This window comes from Megalobrama amblycephala, linkage group LG2 (assembly GCF_018812025.1).
Source record: "Megalobrama amblycephala isolate DHTTF-2021 linkage group LG2, ASM1881202v1, whole genome shotgun sequence".
Taxonomy (NCBI): domain Eukaryota; kingdom Metazoa; phylum Chordata; class Actinopteri; order Cypriniformes; family Xenocyprididae; genus Megalobrama; species Megalobrama amblycephala.
Window position 1 is genome coordinate 39,757,989 of NC_063045.1, and position 22,619 is coordinate 39,780,607.

At 36.8% G+C, this 22,619-nt stretch overlaps 1 protein-coding gene across 5 annotated transcripts in view; it reads left to right on the forward strand.

The window, feature by feature from the left end:
* cntfr (ciliary neurotrophic factor receptor) overlaps nt 1-22,619 on the forward strand; it is a 228,297-nt gene that overhangs the window by 78,716 nt on the left and 126,962 nt on the right. For all 5 annotated transcript variants that reach the window (XR_007182606.1, XM_048175330.1, XM_048175338.1 and 2 more), the window contains one exon: nt 21,614-21,695. Coding sequence is in view for 4 of the 5 variants with exons in the window: in XM_048175330.1 (XP_048031287.1) it covers nt 21,614-21,695 (82 nt within the window). In the remaining variant the exon portion in view is untranslated. The remainder of the gene's footprint in view (nt 1-21,613; nt 21,696-22,619) is intronic.

The following is a 22,619-nucleotide window of genomic DNA, read 5'->3' on the forward strand; positions in this document are numbered from 1 at the left end:
AGTGATATCTCAAATGACCCCAGATTAAACTACATAACATGGCCTCTGGTTGCCAGAAATAAAACATTAGAAGACATCTGGGCACAGTGTGTGTTGTGGTTTCAATACAATTTCCCATAGCATTTAGTGAAACAGAAGAAGATAACTAAACCTAAACATACATATAAATGGAGAATATTTTGTTTTAATGGATAAAGAAATGGATGGCATTACTTGAAATGCTATGATGACCTCATCTAACAAGTTTTCAGGGACACAGGAAGATTTAGTAGTATTGCACATTAGCTATAATGATGTTCTACATAAAACACAGCATCATAGCGGTATTCGTTTTCACTTTTTTTTTTTTTTAATTATCTGTAGAAACTAAGCTCCATTTGAAAACAAAGAATATGTTTCAGAAACTCGAGTGCAATCAATACAGCTACATATGCCAATGTTTTGTGCATCCATTTAGAGAATGACTGTATTAGATATGGGTCAATGATGTAATGTTTAATGTTATCAAAAATATGTTTAATAAGGTTGCCAGATGATATGACTTGTTTCATTATGTGCTTGTTTGCAATAGAAACATGACTTATATAAGTACAGTGGGTACGGAAAGTATTCAGACCCCCTTAAATTTTTCACTCTTTGTTATATTGCAGCCATTTGCTAAAATCATTTAAGTTCATTTTTTTTTCCTCATTAATGTACACACAGCACCCCATATTGACAGAAAAACACAGAATTGTTGACATTTTTGCAGATTTATTAAAAAAGAAAAACTGAAATATTACATGGTCCTAAGTATTGTTGACTGTTCTTGAATGGCCCAGCCAGAGCCCTGACTTAAACCCAATTGAGCATCTCTGGAGAGACCTAAAAATGGCTGTCCACCAACGTTTACCATCCAACCTGACAGAACTGGAGAGGATCTGCAAGGAGGAATGGCAGAGGATCCCCAAATCCAGGTGTGAAAAACTTGTTGCATATTTCCCAAAAAGACTCACGGCTGTATTAGATCAAAAGGGTGCTTCTACTAAATACTGAGCAAAGGGTCTGAATACTTAGGACCATGTAATATTTCAGTTTTTCTTTTTTAATAAATCTGCAAAAATGTCAACAATTCTGTGTTTTTCTATCAATATGGGGTGCTGTGTGTACATTAATGAGGAAAAAAAATGAACTTACATGATTTTAGCAAATGGCTGCAATATAGGAAAGACTGAAAAATTTAAGGGGGTCTGAATACTTTCCGTTCCCACTGTATATATATACAGTACAGTCCAAAAGTTTGGAACCACTAAGATTTTTAATGTTTTTAAAAGAAGTTTCGTCTGCTCACCAAGGCTACATTTATTTAATTAAAAATACAGTAAAAAACAGTAATATTGTGAAATATTATTACAATTTAAAATAACTGTTTTCTATTTGAATATATTTCACAAAGTAATTTATTCCTGTGATGGCAAAGCTGAATTTTCAGCATCATTACTCCAGTCTTCAGTGTCACATGATCCTTCAGAAATCATTCTAATATGCTGATCTGCTGCTCAAGAAACATTTAATGTGTACAATTGTACAAAATATTTGTGTACAATATTTTTTTTTCAGGATTATTTGATGAATAGAAAGTTCAAAAGAACAGTGTTTATTTGAAATCTAATCTTTTGTAACATTATAAATGTCTTTACTGCCACTTTTGATTGATTTAATGCATCCTTGCTGAATAAAAGTATTAATTTCTTTCATTTCTTTTCAAAAAAATAAAAATAAAAATTCTTACTGACCCCAAACTTTTGAACGGTAGTGTATAATGCTACAGAAGCTTTGTATTTCAGATAAATGCTGTTCTTTTGAACTTTCTATTCATCAAGGAATCCTGAAAAAAAAAAGTACACAACTGTTTTCAACATTGGAAATAATCATAAATGTTTATTGAGCAGCAAATCAGCATATTAGAATGATTTCTGAAGGATCATGTGACACTGAAGACTGGAGTAACGATGCTGAAAATTCAGCTTTGCATCACAGGAATAAATTACTTAGTCAAATATATTTAAATAGTACACAGTTATTTTAAATTGTAATAATATTTCACAATATTACTGTTTTTTACTGTATTTTTAATTAAATAAATGTAGCCTTGGTGAGCAGACGAAACTTCTTTTAAAAACATTAAAAATCTTAGTGGTTCCAAACTTTTAGACTGTACTGTATATGTATACAGTAAAACCAAGATTTATTCAGACACCTTGAACATTTCATTCATTAATACAATTTATTCACTATAGTTAAAAAAAATAATAAATGGTAATAAAATATGACAATATGTCAGAGTTAAACTGTGTCAGAAACATGGTCAGATCAAAGTGTCTGAATAATTTTTGTTTTGACTGTATAAATATAAATATATATATATATATATATAGATATATAGGATTCAGTTTGCTGGCATTAGCTTGAAATATCAGCACTCTCTCTTTCTCACTCATCACATTGCTCACACAGTCTGCAGAATGTTTAAAGCAATTTTTTAAACTGTTTTTTTTTTTTTTTGTGTGTGTGAAGAAAAAAATAAAAGAAATAAAAGAAAAAATCACATTGCTTTTCAAGAGCACCCTACTTCAGGAGCATAGTATTTTATGCTAGAATTGGTTGAATGGCTCTCAATTGAATAATTTATTTATCCCCCCACCCACCCACACACACACACACACACACACACACACACACACACACACACACACACACAAACACAAACACACGAACACACACACTTTTAACTTAATTAGTTTGGTCAAACGGTTTCCTTCCGAAGGCCTTTTTTCACAGTTAATCCCCTGCAGTTACCGTTCCAGACTGCTAGTCCCAACTGAAGTTTCTGTGCTGTTCACGTCTTAAATTAATACAAGTCCCCCATGTCTTTAATCCACTGCTTCCCCTGCTCCTTTGTTGCATACATTTATTTAATGCCTACCATTTCACTGTGGCTGGTAAAAGAGCGGTCTAGCCACATTGGCTCTTCGGTTGTTTGAAAATCTAGAACACACAAGCATGGGAAGCCAGCCCAATGTGGCTGTAAACATGTTTCTTGTGCTCCCTCGTCATGTGCTAGCTTCCATCGCTGGTCATCTTCCTTCACCCCCCCCCATCCCCCCCCCCCCCCTTCCAGCATTAACTTACAATGACTTGCAGAATATCAGCACTGTAAACCTGTAATTGCTTTCCTTGTCTCTGGTCCCAAGTGGTCCTTTATGCCAAAGGATCCATCTCACTCCCATTTAAAGGAGGGTTCCCTTTCATCCGTGCCTGGGATGTGTAATGATAATATGAAACCGGATTTAGCCTCAGTCTCACTGAGTGCTGTCTTGGCAGCGGTTGCCTCCCTTACTGTTTTTATTGATGATGCTCTCTATGTATCACGGGTCTCATATCACCCATGGGCTGTCCTCTAATATGCCTGAGTGTAAACCAAGCCTCTTGTGAGAGTAAAGGTCATAACTCAAAGGGTTATTTAATAATGTAACAAAGGGACATGCATTTACCAAAGCACAGCTGTAAGAAACTTTACTAGGCAACATTCTGGGTCATTTCTTTGATGTGAACATTGAGAATCCTGTTTTTTTTTTTGTTTTTTTTTGGACATTTGCATCATTTTTGCTCCATTGCATCTATTTGCTGTGAAAAAGAAGTACGCTACACTTCAGCATACTTTTAAAAAGAGTATATATATTTTAATAGAAAATTGCGACCTGAACGTATATTTTCAACACGTAATTGCATGTTATTTACAATTACAGTTTTGTTTCAATTGCTAATAAGCGTATACTAATACTTAAAGTACTTAAATACTTCTACCCAAAGCCATATTTTGTTAAATAAACACACTCTACATTTCAAAATGCAAAAAACCTTTTACAACACATACTAACTCTATCAAAACACAGCAAACCTGATTCAAAATAGAGTCTGAGTTCTGTCAAAACATAGCACTAGTTTTCTATCCAACATGAACATATAGTCGATCAAAGCACAATGACAAAATCGTAAAATGTAAAATCGTGTGGTAAAAGCTTGTACTGAAATGAAAACATGAAATTGGTGCAGTTGATCAAAAACAAATCCAACATACATGGTCTTTGGTTATTATGGAAGCTTTTTTCCACCACAGAATAAAAAGGCATAAAAGGTAATTGTGACTTTTTATCAAAAATATTTTTTTTTATTTTGCAATTGTGAGAATTGTGAGATATAAACTAGGAATTGAGAGAAAAAAGTCCGAATTAAGAGAATTAAGAATTAAGTCAGAACAATTTTACTGTGTGTCCATGTAATGAAAATAAATTTAACACCTGACTATGCCTCCAACTGAGATTTGAATCTGCTAATTAAAAATGCTTATCAGTTGTTTCAGTATTTGTTTTTATATTTTTTTCAGTACTGCTGTTGTTGCAAAAGTATAGGTTTTATCCTATATCCTAAAGATTGGAACATTAGGTCTTCGTTTCTGACTTGCTGTGTTGAAGCATTTGCAAATAAGATGAGAAAAATCCATGATTTTGGTATGGTGTAAGCTTATATGAAAAGAAAATGTAAGCATTTTATAAACGTGTTAATTGACTACATTTTGTGTGAAACGACATGAATTGTGGTAATGGTATGGCCACAACAGACGGATGTTCTGCTAAATGTGTTTAGAGTTTTGAAAATGTGACTACAGATTGGACAAAAGTATGTTAGAATTAAAAAAAAAAAAAAACTGTAAACGAAAATGTATTATAGTTCAAATTTATATTAAATGCAATTAGTTGAATTTATGAGTGTTTTTTGACCCACATAAGTACATTTTATATACAGTTTCATAAATACTTCTATTGTCTTAAAATATGGTTAAAGTGCACTGCTGAATGTACAGTATTGTCAAGTATTTATGGTAAATTCAATTATATTTAAATGTGATCCTATTGACACTTGTATATCATGTATTTAACTCTATTTGTTTTACACATTTGTAATGTAGTTGCAATTTAGTATAGTTTTGTCAGTCGCTTTGGAGCATTTCTCATATCATCCTTAATATTGGCAAACAATTATGTGCATTTCTCAAAACAATTTGTGCAGACAGCACCACACAATGGATTACCTGCAAAAGCCTGTAACTTGCTCAAAATCCTTAGTTCATCGCTCAAAAGCAAGTATTTATGTCAATGAACATATCAGTGCCATCAGAATGACAAGTCCTTGTGTCATTGTTCACAAACAAAATGTTTAGCCACATTGTCAATATAACAGTGTACTCTGTCGTTATTTTCAGATGTGAACTATGGCTATGATTTTGATGACAATGATGAAAATGCACAAGATTTTACTTTATCTCTATGGCATATATAAATTTCATCAGTGCAAATTTACGTTACTCTGTGTGGGATATTGACTGCAAGAGACTGGACAGGATTCACAGTTACACTTTAACTTTATTTGTCAACAAATTACAGTATAACTGTAATATAAAGAAAAATACAATACTATATATATATATATATATATATATATATATGTGTGTGTGTGTGTGTCAATATGTCCTTTGTACAGTAAATATACTTTATAGAGACATAATGTAAAATGCAGATAGACTACTGTAATAATATAGCATTACAGTAAGTAAACAGTATTACAGTACAGTGAACATTGTCTGATTATACATACCTGTTCTGTCTGCAAATGTTTGAATGATTGAGAACACGGCTGGTCTCCCAAAATTCGGCTGTACCTTTTCAACCCGCTTCGGCCATAAGATAATGATTGAGAACATGGTCCGCAATAGTGGCCACAAACATGTCTACAACATTGGTCTTCCACTGTGTTGCCTCTGTACCCTTTCACCACACATCCTTAGACCTTTTTTTATTCTCAGCTTGTTTGTTTCCTTGTTACAAATTTCCAACAGAGTGTTATTTTTTATTTTTATTTTTTGTCAAAATTAGTAACACTGTGCTGTCCTCTGTCTATATCTGCTTCCCAAATGAAGCTTCATGAGATGACATCTGAGCTATAGAGAACTGGATGATCCCTGGTTGATCTAATGCTTTACTGTACATTCCCCTTCATTATAGTGAAATTCAGAATTCACCTCTGCAAAATCATCAATTCAGGACACATTTACAAAAAGTCTAATAGAAATGTTTAGAAAATATGGTCGACAGTTTATGACAACTAGTTCAACTATTTTGCATTTAATGACTCATGCAATGAACTAATGCCTAGATGTTTTGAGGGGTAAGACTATTCAACAGGAAACCATATAATATATTTTGATAAACATGACATAAGCAATTGATAATGTAGGAAACAGCAGACAATTGTACATAATCAATTGCTTGACTGTACAAAAGCATATGCAATTTGTTCAAAACAATGAGAAATTGCTTTTATGGTGTGCACAAGTTACTAGATGATGTGGAGGTTGAACAAGTAGTTTTGATAATTTCAGTTGTGATCTGAGAAATGCTCCAAAGTGACTGAGAAAAACTGTAAAATATATTAACTTTAAATGTAATATCAAATATTGCACTACAATTCAAATTATAATTAAGTACTTTACATGTCCTTTTAGTATGTTGGTCAACACAACAAAATAAGTCTAGGCTACTTCTTTAAAGCACGGCAAAAGATTATTAAAACATAATGATTTAAAATTCTTTAAAGTTAAACTTAAATTGTCATTATTACAAAATGCTCTTTTCTAGTGTATTTAAGTGCACTTAAGTGGCCTTTTATAGATAGAGAGATAGCTAGAGAAATAGATAAAGAGATGGATAGAGAGATAGATAGATTTGAAGTACGCTACAATAGCATATTCAATACAACTACACTGTAAAAAAGAATTGTTGGTTTAACTTTAAAAAGTAAGTTACCTGGTTGCCTTAAAATTTTGAGTTCTTTGAAATTAAAAAATTGAGTTAACACAATGAAGGCGATTGATTTTAATCAACAGAAACTTAAAATATTATGTTATCTGAACCACATTAATTATCCAAGTTGATTTGACAAAAGAAAAAAATGTTGTGATAACAAATCATGAAAATAATTTTTTACAGTGTAAGCTTCCCTAATGCATGTTCTTGGACTTACCGTGCATTTATTAGGGTGCCTTTTTTGAACCAAAATAATTTTTCTACATAATCTTTAGTCAAACAACTTCCAACTTCTTATCCTTTTTGACTTATGTTGCAAATTTTTTCTTGCTTTTCAGTCCCTCTCCTCCGTCCATCTGGCTCCATTCTGGTAGCCCCTCCCAATATTTTGTCTCATTTCATGCCTTGCTTTCCCTCAGTAAAATGGGTTGCAAACAGCATTTTGTGTTGACTCTAAACCAAAAGCCATCTTATAAACAATCAGGCTATTTCGAGGCAAGTTTCATTCATGCAAAGCTGTGTACCTTTGCAGCACATTGAACTAATTTGTACGAATTAAAAATGACTCGTGTGCCAATAGCAGAAAATCATTCAGTTTTTATTTTTGACAGGCAGACATCTTCGGCTCACAGGGTCTTAATTTGGTGTACATAGTAAAGGCCATTATTGTGTCTGCTCCAATATAATCTTCCATTTAACAAAAGAAACTTTGGAAGTGGAGACCTTTCTCTGAAACTTGTCAGAATGATGAATGGTGCGCGACATGATCTGAAAAAGATCAAGGGCTTCGTTTGTCTGAAAGGCAGGGATGCAAAAGGCAGGGGCTTGCTGTCTAATCCTTGAAAAGCCGCCATGAAATCTGGATCTCGATTGGCTTCGCCTGCCTTTATTCTATATGCATGGAGGAAAGTTGACGGTTCCACCTTTATAATCCACTCACGGATCACACAAGCAAGAATTTCCCTTGTCATTCATCAAATATAATTTTTTAAAGCAACAACTGAGAATTAAAATCTGTTTCTTTTGCATAATTAGACTGTACATTAGTTGTTATATGGGCAAAATTACTTATTTGGCTGCTTAATGACTTGTATGCTAATCTTCCGTAGTGCATTATGGAATTCCGCTGAGTAAATAGAACAGGGACAGATTAATCTAAAATTGATTAAAATGTCATTTAAATTCCTCATCATTTAGGCTTACATCTGAGCCAAGTTCAATCAACTCTGTGTGAGAGATGTGTGGTTAAAACTTAATGTTGTAGATAGATCTACCTGTGTTGAAATTTATGTCATACTTTGCCCTCAGGATGTCTGTGAAAGAGTAATTAAAGACTGAATTACCCACAAATCCCTCTTAAAGATTCTTCTTTTCCCTCTGTAATGGCTTTTTGTTTTTTTGTTTAGCATAATGTATGATCTGTCTCTGATTTATTGTCTATTGTTACCAGACTGAATCCAGATATTTAAAGAGTTAGCTCACCCAAAAATAAAAAAAAATCTGTCATCATTTACTCACCCTCATGTCGTTCCAAGCCTGTAAAACTTTCATTTATCTTCAAAACACAAATGAAGATATTTTAATGAAATCTGAAATCTCCATTGACAGCATGCAACTACAACTTTGACGCTTCAAAAAGTTCATACTAATCTAATCCATATGAACTGAGTGATTTAGTCCAAATTTTCTGAAAAGACACAATTACTTTATATGATGAACTGATTTTAATTTAGGCTTTTATTCACATATAGACATTCATCATTCACCAACACACATTCAGATATGCTTAATGGAAGCTCAAGTAGCTATGCTTGCTTGACGTGCAGGTTCATTCTCGTGTGTTACGCAGCACATTTGAGCTTCCGCAAGAACCAATGAGGTTCATACTCGTGTGTTGCGCAGCACATTTGAGCTTCTTCAAGAACCAATGAGGTTTATTCTCGTGCATCAAACAAGTACGGTTGAGCTTCTCTTTATATATCCAGACCAAACTCGATGTACAAATGTTGCAAGTCTCAATAGGCCAAGATATAGTGAATGTCATGGTGAGAGACCTGTGCTCACCTTTCTATTCCCTAAGCTCACGCCTTTTGGATCAATCCAGAATCCACATGACAGGAGCATTCGATCCATCTTAGAGTTCAGCAAGCACATCCCAGGCCTTGATAAAAACATAACTTTCACCCTTATAAACCAGAGAGCAGGCTTCCTCAATTCCTTCACACCACAGTTTTAGCTTGTATTCTATCGATCAGTTTCATGCCAAAGGTGTGGAGCAGCCTATAAGGAACAAAAAAGTAATTTGAACTTTTTTCATACTATTGTATTCTGCTTTTATTAAAAAGTAATAAACTAGAAATTTTCTGTAGAACTTGTCACCTGGATGCTAAGATGGGAGGTTTCCAGGGCATTGCAGTGCAGTTGGTAGAGTGTTCATGGTCATTGCTAGCTGCTTGAAAATTCTTTCTTTTTTTTTTTTTTCTTCGGAACACAAATTAAGATATTTCTGATGAAATCCAATAGGTATCTGAACTACACATAGGCAGCAACGTCATTGCACCTTTCAAGGCCCAGAAAGGTAGCAAAGACATCATTAGATATATTATTACATTGTTAAATAGCAAATTCTTCTCTTCCCTGTCATTCTCCTACACTTTTTACGTTGTAGACACAGTGTAGCGCTTCCAGGTTCTACGTCAGAATGCCAGCTCAGTATTGGCCGATGCTGTACATGTGAGCACCACGACGCATGCATGCGCTGCTGATGCAGGAGCTGGCCAATACTGAGAACCTGGAAGCGCTGCACTGTGTCTGCAAGGTAAACAGCATAGGAGAATGACAGGAAAGTGAAGAAATGATTCAATACAGTCATTATTTTTGTTTTGTTTTTTGCAGACAAAAGTATTCTTGTCGGTTTATAACATTAAGGTTGAACCACTGTAGTCTCGTGGACTATTTTAACATCTTTGCTAACTTTCTGGGCCTTGAAAGGGGCAATGACGTTGCTGCCTTTCTGTGAAGTTCAGATACCTCTCGGATTTCATCAAAAATATCTTAATTGTGTTCTGAAGATGAACGAATGTCTGACGGGTTTGGAACAACATGAGGGTGAGTACTTAATGACAGAAACCCTTTAATACATTCCCTTTCTTAGCATATCACTTGTCTACTAATCTCAGATTTTATGTTTAACAAATTTGTGCAACAGGGAGTAGGAATTGTGTAAATTGTGTGCAAAGTGTCTGCTTTCTATTGAGACTATACTTGTGCTTTTAGTGCGGGTTCATGAACTGTATCTGTTTTAGTTTGGGTATGTCATTTATTGGGATTTTTTCAAAAGGGGGGATGCTGGCTAACAGGTTAATAATTACTTGACAAGATAAAAAATATTGAATTAAAATATTACTTAAGTAACAAGTTACTAGATACTTCAGATCTGATACAGAACTAGCAAGATTATGATGATGGTGAAGTCAATGAAGTATGTATTACAATACTTATGTTTTCTCCCCATTACAGTATGTCCACAAATCTTGCTGTACTTTTTAAAACCATTAATAATCATTATTTTTGCATCCTCTACAAGCTCTACAAATTATTAACATTCTGCTCTGTAAAACTGAAAATGTGTAGTTGTTGTCTTAAAGAGCTAAATATTATCTGACCATTGTTAACTTTCAGCAACTAAATGTTTTATATATATATATATATATATATATATATATATATATATATATATATATATATATATATATATATATATATATATATATATATATATATATACTTACATTTTATTCATTCATTCATGCATTCATTCTTTGGTAATATTTTTAAGTTACCTGACAAAACATGATTTACAGTGTGGACATCATAAGGATGACAAAGAATAAACAGCCAATCAAATAAAAACACTGAGTTCACTCTGTAGCTCTGCACTCACAGAAATTGCAATTCTCTGTATAAATAAATGTTCATAGTTATGCAATACAGCCAAGAGTGACCAGTTTTAAGCCAGGATATGAAACAAACTGCATGCATTCCCTCTTCCTCTTTCTGTAGCTGTAAACCATGTTCAGAGGGATCGATACTCTCTCCGATAGAGCAGCTAATGCACTGTGAGCTGATTTTGCTCAACATGACAGCAGCAGCTCTGCTTGTGTGGGGTGTTTATTACTGACCAAACAGGAAGAACGAGGAAAAGGGTTATTCAGATATTCTTGGCTTTCTGACAGTAATGGCTGAAATGTTAGACAATCAGGGTAAACAAATATAACAGAGCTGTTCAGCTATTATAATATTTACATACCTTGTAATCAATGTCATTTCCGCATGGTTGGTAATTGCTTCGAAAAAAGCATTTAAAAAACATTATTCAGAACTAAGTTATTCTGTGAAATGACCTTGTTGTACCTTAAGCATCAGTCTTTTGCAGTGAATGATATAAGCGATACCTAATCTATGCCTCTTGGATTTCTCTTAAAGAAAGACTAATCCCCACCTCAAACCAACAAAATGCTAATATCCTTTCTGTTTGAAATGCTAGGAGCTTTCTCACTCTCTAATTTTCCTATTCTGAAAAAGACCTTTCTGAGTAACATGAGAGAGCAAGAGAGATCAATAACTCACTGAAGCTCATTATTTATTATCCTACAGACTGAAGGCAGCCGAGGAGAGGTGGTGTAAGGATTAGCTAGCATGGCTATCCCTGCCAAACATAGTCAATAGATGCACAAAAGTGGCCCCAGAAATAAACTCCATTATCCCTCCCTATTAGCATGCTATTAGCAATTATAGATTTTGCTGAGTTGCATCCCTCTGGGTTGAATGCAAACATGCTAGCCTCCTTGTCTGAATTCAATCATAATATGTGTGGCAGAACGTGATCACAGAAGTGGCCTGAAACACCCTAAAGTCAACAGAGCTTTCTGGCAAAAATATCAATATTAATGATCTCAATTTTTTACTGAGGCATGCCATCATTTCAAATTCGGATCCCCAGAATGGCCAGAGTCACATCATGTACTGTTCCATTCCATGAAATGGTTGTTAATAAATAGGCGACTATTCAACCGGCTTGACTTTGAGAGCAATGACAATCCGAGTCAGTGGATCAATAACCTAATTCTAAGTTTTTTAGACAGGCCTTCTCCAATATGTGTGAAATGTAATTGTCAATTGCACTCTAGTGAGCCAGAGCTCAGCTGGAGTGGGCATATTAAGTCAAACACCTGTCACTTGGGGAGGCTTTGTACTCAAAAGAGGGAGGTTATTATGCAGCATGACTGAGTCAAAGGGACAGGAGGACCGTGAGACATGATCAGGGTCTCTTTTTCTCAGAGGAAGAACTGTCAGTGTCTATTGAATCAACTTGTAATATGTGCCAGTGACTGAATTTAAGGTTCCTTTGTGCTGAAGTGCCCTTTACTTTCAGAATATGTCTGCACTTTAGCCACCTGTCTTCCGGAAGCAAGACTGCTCAATAAATTCATAGCATGCTTCGGACCCACTGGTCATTACAGCAACAATTAATTTGAAGGCAGACTTAGTAGTTCACTCTACTGTAACTTTCAACACAGGAAGAGAGGTTGCTGATGAATATCATTGTGATGTTGGATCAGGAGTTGCCCATCAAGGTGAAAGGAGCCACAGCAATTGCACTCAGTGATGCAAGAGAGTTGTCTGTCTCTGTCAGCACAAATCGATGGACTCTGTCAGAGCGAAAAGTGCACACACACCGATTTCCAGGTTGGTGGTGTAATTGTGTTGAATTAGGAGGATGTTGTTTGTGATCCCTGGACTGTGTGGAATGAAATCTGAAATGAAACTCAAAATGGCATCTATAAAAGAAGACATTGTTCAATTACTGACCATACGCAATGGCTTGAAAAAAAAAAAGTATTTATTTCACTTCTGCAAGCTATGCCTCTGTTCCAAATGGTGACCTCGGCTCTTGTGGCCCACAGTTGACTCCACACTGGAATGACGTAACGTTACATGGGCTGTTGGGGATCACCGTGAAGTGCTGTCTTCACAAAAGGTTGCACTGTGGGTGCATCAAATGTGTAAGAGGCACTTCTGGGCACTCTTTTGAACCATAAATTGTTAACTGGGACACCCAGTGATCTTGATGACCTCACGGACACATAAAAACAAAGGCCACAAGATTGCAAGTCCACATCAAGTGCATCTTTTAGGTCCTGACCTTTGTCTGAGGCATAATTTGACCAACTCTTTCAAATTTTTCACTGAACTTTTATGAACTCTTAGTTAAAACCACAAGAAGGACTTTTTATCTGAAAACAAATGGTCCTTTCCTCCATCTCATAAGGTTAAAAAACTTTTTCAGAGCAAAGGAAAGTGACCAACCACCTCAGTGTAATAATCTCCCTATGTGTAATTTAGGTATCTGGCAGGGAAAGACGATGTGAGCATGGACTGGCTTTAATTGATTGTATGACTAATGAGCACTGAGAGGAGAAGGAAGCTGGGAATAGAATCCTAATGACTCTGTCAGAGTAGTGATGAGAGGAGCACCTCGCCAGGGTCCTGCCTTACAGCTCACACAAGGCCCCTGGGCAAATTTCCAATGGTTTCAGCTAGCTGTAGGACACTAGCCACTGGGGTGTACATATAAAGGTGTGGAAACAGAGAGTTCACCAAAAAGATTCTAATACATACTAATACAGATGACACCAGAGTGTCCACACTATCATTCTATCAACAACAATTACTAATTTGCTTCGTAGCACAGTTGTTCTCAACTGAGAGGTTGCAGCTCAAGAACTGGTTGTAGAGTGGATAGGGTGGCATGAAAGGTGATGTTTCCAATCAAACTCTACAAAATTGTTGAGTAAATTCTTCTGTTACTTGAGGGAAACTTGCCAAAATAGGTAGGGGCCAACATGGACAGGTTGCGTGACACACTCTCATCTTCAAAAACCTTGAGCAAACCTACGGAAGGTCAAAGAAAATAAAACCCAGGCTGCAACTATGGGTTTGCTTGCAGAAAACATGGTTTTTGCTGACCACGATGTTGGGTCACCACTTGATGGTCACTCTGTGGTGGATTCTGGCCTTTCTGATCGTCTGAAAGAAAGAACTATATTGCCAGAAAAATGAGCAAGTGTTGAGGTTTCACGGTTGACATCAGCCAGGCCCATGGACAGAAATGATCTGAGAAGGACAGAGCCACTGTGGTATTTTGGTTTGAAGGACTCTCTGAAGCAAATAATTCCTTTGCGAGCAGGCAGAAAAATGCCCTGGCTTAAGGCCTAACCACCTGTCTCTTGATATTCTCCTCTCTTTCTCTTATTTATGCATTTCAATCTCCTGGTCTTTCTCATCTTCTCATTGAAGCCCAAGAGATCCTCACATTGTGACTTTTCCACATTTCTTGCTTGGTGTGTCACATCAGAAAAGCATAGTAAACAGTTGGCTGCAGTTTCGGTAGTTTGTCTGAGGAACAGATGTTGCTTTTGCGCAGTGGTGGCAGAGGCAAACCCCCGGTACCACCACAGGGCATTCCGGCCGTCAGTTGCCAGCTGGAACCTTTGAACCCGAACTATCTGAATGGCTGACTCTGTCAAACATCTGTTTCCCTCCCAAGCATTTTTATTTATAGACCTTTCAACATTGACAAATTAACATTTTTCACCTGTGGCCATGGGTGATATGGTAAGCATAAATACTATCCAATCACAACAATGAGGTGCCATGGACAGGTCGTTTTGCTTTTTCATTGGACAGTCGGTTGGGTGATAATAACTGTGATCTATGGATCTTCCAAAAGTCTTTGGAGATTGAAGGTGCTGCATTTGTCTCTGATTCTGAGGGGAGAAAGAGAGAAACAGAGTGTCCTATACCATTAGCCCAGGCTCTGCATGACAGATGTCCTCTTTCAGCCAGTAAACCAATAGAAAAAGGATAATTACATCACAAGTCACAGATCACTGAGTCACTGTCAAGAGACCCTGTACCGCTCCTGCTTAGCTAAGACTTTCTAAAGACCAAGGCGTTTTGAGCCCACAAACATTAGCAAGAAGAATATCTGCAGAACTTATTCATTAAAAAAAAAAAAAAGTAAGAGAGATTTATGACTTTACTTGATGATATCAAACTCCTTTTTATAGCCAGTCCACCCGGTGACTACCTAGGTACTTTCTAGTTATTTACTGCTTTAAAGGGAAAGACTGAGATCTCCAAAGTTCATGTTTCAGTAATATGTTCAAATCTCTAAGAAAATTTGCTTCTCAGATTTCCTAATTCACTCCTTAAATTATCTTTGAAATACTGAGTGGTAGCCTTAATACTTGCTCTTTTGTTCAATCATCGTTAAATGATGTAAACAACACTATCCTTATCCAGAACCTCAAAAACACACATGATAAATTCAGTACACACACACACACACACACACACACACTAACCTCTTACAGAGGGTAAAAGCATCATGTGTGCATTCCGTTGTAGGGTGTCTGCTTATTTAGTCTCCCTGTAATGTCCCAATTGGCTCAGTGCGGTTAGCACACAGGGTGGCCAGGGTAAGGACCGGGCCCAAAGCAGGAAGGGTCTATTCATGGGTGCTGCATTTTAAGGTTCTTGTGGGGAAAAAAAAAAAAAAAAACGTAAATAGAGTTTAAATAGTTTTTAGCTCCCACATAGAGCTCGGTTTATAGTTAGCCGAGTCTCTCTTCAATAACTGATTTAGAATATGAACTACATATTTAGTGCAGAGTGGGATTGTGGGTAAATACCAGCAGCATGCTGTTTGCAGTGGGGCTTTCTACTTGCATTTTCACAAGGGCTGATACATGTCATGCAGATGAGTAATGGCAGAACAGAATGGTGTAAAATCGCACCTAATAATCTATATCACAGCCTATAAACCAATTCTGTTGATGGCCTGCGTATTCACATTGGATAATATAGTAATAAAGAACTTGTTTAATGGCATTGACAGATGAATATTCATTGCATAGGTCCATCTGCACTATTTTATCATAAAATTGTTAAAGGTGCCATATGCATGATAAACTCTTTATGCTGCATGCTTTAAAATGCAGCTGTGCTAACTTGGCATGAGGAACACAATGGGTCCCTAATTAGACTGCAAAAAGAGAGTGGCCCAGTATAAATGAACATTGAGTGCTTTATACATTCTGTAAGTATCCAAGAGTGTGTTTCTGTGTTCCTGTTTTGTTTGTCAGTTTTACCACATGACTTTGGTCTTTCTCTCTCTCTCTCTGTAATATTAATAAGCGGTGAGTAGTTTAGTATTAAGTAATGTGTTAGTACATTATTTGTTTTAATTGATTCAATAATTTCAAAAATGTCATTATTTTAATGAAGCTTTTTTCCATTTTGATGTCAAGACAGTTGCATCAAGCTGACATTTTTTTATTTTATTTTTTTACATTTTATGAAATGTATTTCTAATGTACATTTTCTTCTGCCTCCACCTAAACACATTTGCACATTTTCAGTGAACACAGGTGCCAGCCCAGTAAATGGGATGGGTTGTAGCGTAGTGCTAAAGCACTGATCCAGTATTGATCATTAATCTGTTTTTTATTTATTTATTTATTTATTTTAATAAATAACACCAGCACAGCAGCACAAAGATCACAGCCCCACAGGCTTTGACAGGACTGACATTGTATTTGGCATACGATTAGGGGTGATGTGACGGGTTTAAATGTCATGGCTATTGGCTGTATGTGTGCATGGCTGTGTGCCATGTGCGCTGTAGCATGGGTGCTAATCTGAGAGATCTCTGATACGACTGGATTGATGGAGGGAATTAGTGTCAGGAGGGGTCTTGAATGCAGACTTTAATTACAGGATATGACCTCAGAGTTTGCGTGAGTGTGTCAGTAGGAACACTGGAGGCTTTGTGGAAAATTGATTGAGATTTTATCTTTGGATGTTCAGTCACATTTAGGTCTGAGCGACATATTGAATATTCATGATATATCTGTGATCATTTTGCTGGAAAAAAAAAAATTTAGCATTATCATGCATATCACAATGATTTGAATGCAAGCTTTTTGTTTGCTCATTAAGATTCTTAAATGCTGCATTCTGGCCTCATAATTATGATTATGACTATGAGCCACGATGCTTTAATAAGAGTATCTGGCTTAAACTGATTTGAAGTAGTAAAAAGGGCATTAAGGTTGGTAAGATCAAACCATTTTGATGAATCTTTGTGTGATATTTTTTATACATTTCTGCACATCTAAAAATGCTTGCATTTTCTTTCTTGTGTTTCAATAGCGATAAAAGCAAAATATGCATTGAACATTTTAAACTTTTTAAAGTGTAATGTTCTCCTGTAATCCTGTAAAGATGTAATCGTCTCCTAACAAGGCCACATGTTAAGGTCTGGGTAGATTAGATGGTAAGCAGCAATCAGTTCTCATTATCAATATGTTGGATGGTGAGAATTTACCAACAGTGGTCCAAGGAGGGACAATCCACAAACCGGTGAAAGGGTGTTGGGCGCCCCAAGGCTCGTCGATAAACGACGGCAACAAAGGTTTTCCCATCTGGTCTGAGCCAACAGAAGGTCTACTGTGGTACAAGTCACACAAAAATTTAATGATGGTTATAGGAGGAATGTGTCACAACACACTGTACATCACACTGCTGCGTATGTGGCTGCGCAGCCACAGACCAATCAGAGTGCCTATGATGACCCGTCCACCATCAAAAGCACCTACAATGGGCACGCGGGCATCATAACTGACCTTGGATCAGTGGAAGAAAGTCGCCTGGACTGATGAGTCCCGTTTTTTTTTTTTTTTTTTTTTTTTTTTTTTTTTTTAAATCACGTGCATGGCTATGTGCATGTATGCCGTTAACCTTGGAAAGTGATGGCTTCCAGGATGCACTGTGGGATGACCACCAGCCAGTGGAGGGAGTGTGATGATCTAGGCAATGTTCTGTCAGGAAAACATTGTTGCAGACCAGGTACACCCCTTCATGACAATGGTGTTCCTTGGGGGAAGTGGCCTCTTTCAGCAGGATAATGCACCCTGTCACACTGCACACATTGTTCAGGAATGCTTTGAGGAACATGATGAAGAGTTCAAGGTGTTGCCCTGGCCTCCAAATTCCCCAGATCTCAATCCAAGTTGAGCATCTGTGGGATGTGCTGGACCAGCAAGTTCGATCCATGGTGGCTCCACCTCACAGAAGGATCTGCTGCTAATGTCTTCCTGCCAGAAACCACAGGACACCTTCAGGGCTCTTGTAGAATCTTGACTGGTCGGTGCTGTTTTGGCAGCACATGGAGGACCAACAGCATAAGTGATTTGCCAGTATAACACTTGTTAAAGTTGGTCTAAAAATTTTACTTCATACATGTAATGGTGAGCTATTTAAGGTAAATGCTTTATGTATCATTTTTGCAACTCAAGGGAGACAACTTTCACTGCTAGAAAGCATTGATATGCTACATGAAGATTTTCATAGTTCACTGCCACTGGCACTGCTATTTGTATTCAACATGTAGTAGACCAATCTCCATATCCTTTAGGCCACATTGATTCAAATATGAGAATGTGTTGGCAAATTGAGAGATTTTTATGTAGGGTAAGTTATAAAAAAAAAAAAAAAAACGATGATAATTTTTTTTGTGATTTGTGTTCATCTGTCAGTCAAGGGTTTGGTTGGGATTTTCCTGGCTGGTACTATTTTGTGATACTTCATACCTTCTTTGCAAGTATTCAGTTCAGGCCTTCCAATTTAAATGCAAATTTTACAGGACATCAGAAGGAACCTGAGACGTTTGCAAAAACTCATTCAGCACCAACGATAAATTATATATTTTAATTAACCAGTGAGAGAAATGCGTCTATTCAGCAGCAATGGCCATAAATCAGAAATGAATAAATAAATAAGACAGGAGATAAAGGCGAGCAAAATGGGTCTCATTGAGCAACATTATTATAAAATCTACAGTGCCATGGGATGTCATTAAAAGAAGGATCCTGAGCTGTCAGATATCAAATGTATTGTTCGCGAGTTTGATGGGCTAAATGCTACTTACAGCCGCCAGAAAAAGGAGGAATTCTGAAGAACTGACAGAGAGATACAATTTTAATTTCACTCCTGTCAGTCCATTTTTTTTTTTTTTTTTCCTCGAGCTCTGGAATAAATATAAAGTGTCAGTCAACAGACTACAATATTTCTCTGCTTTACTCAAGAATCTCAATGGAATAGAGGAAAGGTTTGGTTTTTTAAGCACTGATAATTGAAAAACTGAAAAGTACACTTCAAAATACTGAAAGCCATTTTGGAACTACTCTTAATTTAGACATACTTACTAAGCTGAATGTGAAAGATTTATCAACTGTTTTCTGTAATGATATTAATTATGCGACTCCATAAGTAGTGCTGTGCTGTGCTGGACATATGCTTGTTTTCAAAAAGAGTTTATTGTCATCCATATGTAAATTACCTCATACAATGTTTATGATGGATTTTTGATGAACGACACGGAAACAAACAAACGCAAATATGTTATTCAGCGAGAATGTACAATATTGACTTTAGTCTATGACATTGATCAAAGAAAATAGTTTGCTCTCTCGTCTTCACGCTTATGTGTATGTGAACCTTGTGTTTAGTGAGTGACAAATGCTGGGTAAATACAGCATGTGATAAAAGACATGCTAAGTATGCAGACCCATGAATCAGAACATAATAAGTAGCTGACAAAAAGCTAAATATCCACAATATTAAACATCCACATCAATAAAAGCAAATATTAAATGCACATCACTCCCACTTACGTCTTTGACGCCAGCCAAAACGAGCACGTTCTTGCCAGCAAAAACAATCAAGAACTTTTGCTACAAGTGAGCTAGGTTCTCCACAATTAGCAAGACGGTGTTGTGATTACAATGTTAAATATATAAATATAGTGTGTATACATTTCCTTTAGCAAGTTAACCATCCTGATAATAGGGTGTGTTATAATTTCCTGTTTAACTTTAATGAATAACTACCGTTGGGATCATGGGAGACAATTAAACAAGTGAGAGTAGAAAAAAATAAAAGAAGATGAAGAAAAAAAAGAGAAACTTCTGCTTATATTCCATCTATGGCATTATGTGTGCATTCATCCAGGAAAAAGTTTTTTTTTTTTTTTATCGGTTATGAATATTCCCAGTCTCACTCTGATGAATGCCTCTCTTTGTGTTTGTTTTAACTATGGGCTCGTTTTAATGTTTTAAATGCTGGTGTGCTTAGGGAGACAAATTGATATCCTGACCCTACAATGTGTTGTTTTTGGTCTGGATTTCAGATGTTTCACTGTGAATTATTCCCATAGGAAATAAAATCACTAAAGGGATCCTGTTAATATCTCAATTATTTCTTCTGGACATAAATTAGATTACATTGAGATCAAATTTTGGTTAGGTCTCTTGCTTCTCAGATTTTCCTGGACTCAAATTTCCCAGTAATCTCACATATGTTGCCTCTACAGTTTCAGAAGTGGTCTTAGCAATGTCTCAAACTGGTAAAAATGGTAATTATTAATTATTTTTGCAATTCTGTTTGGTTCCACTTGTGTTGCATAAATTACACACTGTACCTTTAAATGAAACTGGAACTCTGTTAAAGTTGCTCTAAGTGTTTTCAGCAAACTTGCACTATTTTGCTTACTTCAACCAAAAGAGGGCCATTTCCAATACTCTGCCCTTCAAAGACATACTAGCAACCAATATCTCTCAAAAACCCATGAACACTCAAAATGATTGATGGGCCTAGAGTATTTCTGATTGGTTAAGGTGTACTGTTTTGCTGTTCACCGAGTCTAGGGCTGTCACAGAGACAGTTATGATTGATCAGGAGATCTGTTTCAGTGATATCTGTCAGGTAGTGGGAAAATATTATGTGTTGTTTTTCCCCCCCAAAAAGTCTTGTGGCATTTTTAATGGTGAGTGGGTTTTTTGCGCCACTGACACTAAATAGAATTGAAGGCTGTTTGTTTAAATGGCCCAGCTAAGTCAGCCATAACAACAGTGGCTCAACCGATGGTGTGAGTTTGGAGCAAGACTACCTGTCAGGTCTTGGAGGTCAACTCCAAGACTAGAAATGTGCATGTCAGATAAGGGAGACATTCAAAATGAGTACTTTTGGGGGTACTCTAGGTACAGGTTTGGGAAACACTGTCCTGAGTTATATGAAATAGAAATCAATGATCATACAACATTTTCCCTGGTTTAAAAAACAATAGAGCTTGTATATGGATAGAGTGAGGGAAAAAAAAAAATAGAGACAAAAAAAAAGAGAAATAGAAGGCCAGATGAAGAGAGACTGAGAATGTCTTTATGATGGTCAATCCTGGATCCAAACAGTCTGGCATTGTCTTTCCTTCCTACTATTTCTCATCTAGGTCTGTCTATCCCACAGCCAGTTGGCCAAAGAGAATATCAGTCCCAGAGGACATTGATTCCACTAATGAGATGGTATAAAGTAGGGGAGAGAGAGAGACAGAGATAGAGAGAAATGGGGCGGGGAATCAGAAGGCAGAGACATTGGAAGAAAGAAAACAAGAGAGAGAGAGAGGGAGAGAGAGAGAGGGAGGGAGGGAAGGAGGAAACTGTCCTCCTCATGCTGTCTTGGCATCGGTGCCACCCAGTTTCTCTCGGGCAGGCCAGAAGCCTCACGATCTACCTCTGTGTGTGTCTCTGCAGATGGCCAACATTGTGACGTCCTTCTGCTGTGTGGTGCTTGCAGCCGTGGTGGTGGTTTATGCCCAAAGGCGCAGCCAGCAAGGTAAGTCCACATTTTGAATACTTCCTCCATCTGTTGCGAGTCTCCGGTGTGTGTGTGTGTGTGTGTGTATGTGTTTGTTCAGGGACAAGACAATTTCTTAACAAAATCAGCTACATCTTTTGTAGATTAGGGTTCGGTTTGCTCTTTTCTGGTTATGTGTCTTGTCCTTCTTTTTAGTTGTCAGTTTCTTTACGTCCCTCCTTCAGTCTATCTGTCGGAGTCGAACAGAGAAGTCACATTGTGAGCAGAGGGTTAGTATCACCTGACTGTGGGGAGGGGTGTGTGTATGTGTGTGTGAATGCTGTTTAACGCATGGCCTGGCTGCCCGGAGACACAGAGACTAGCCTGTCATAGGGTCAAAAACTAGAGCTCCAGAACAAAGCAATCCTCGGAGTGTGTATGAATGTGTCTGTTTGGACCAGACATGTTATCTTGCTGACTTTGATGGGTTCTCTCATGCTTGGGTGAATAAGCAGTTATGTTGTTTCTGCATTTCAATTCAGTGTCATTTTGCAAGACAGCAGGGTGGAAGTGCTACCGAGGCATCCTTGTTTCATTGGAAGCTACTATAAAGCTATTGTCATTTTTTTTTTTTCAGTTATTATTCAAGCTGGATGCGACAGCATATTACGGCGTTTCCTAACCAGGTGCAACTTAAGTTTCCATCAACAAGTAATTTGTCTGTCTGCAGTGAAGGCAAAAATGCTACACAACTCCACATAATCACAGCCAATCAGGACATATTTCATGAAGAAAACTATGGGTTTGATGGAAAGAAAGGCATTTAATACATTTTAGGGGTTTGGAAAGAATGACACAGTTTGAAACAAAGAAGGAACAGCTGGATGAACTGCCTACATCAGAGTGTGCTGCAGTAAAAGGGTTTCTCAACTTTTGATCACATGACATAGCATCACTTTAGCA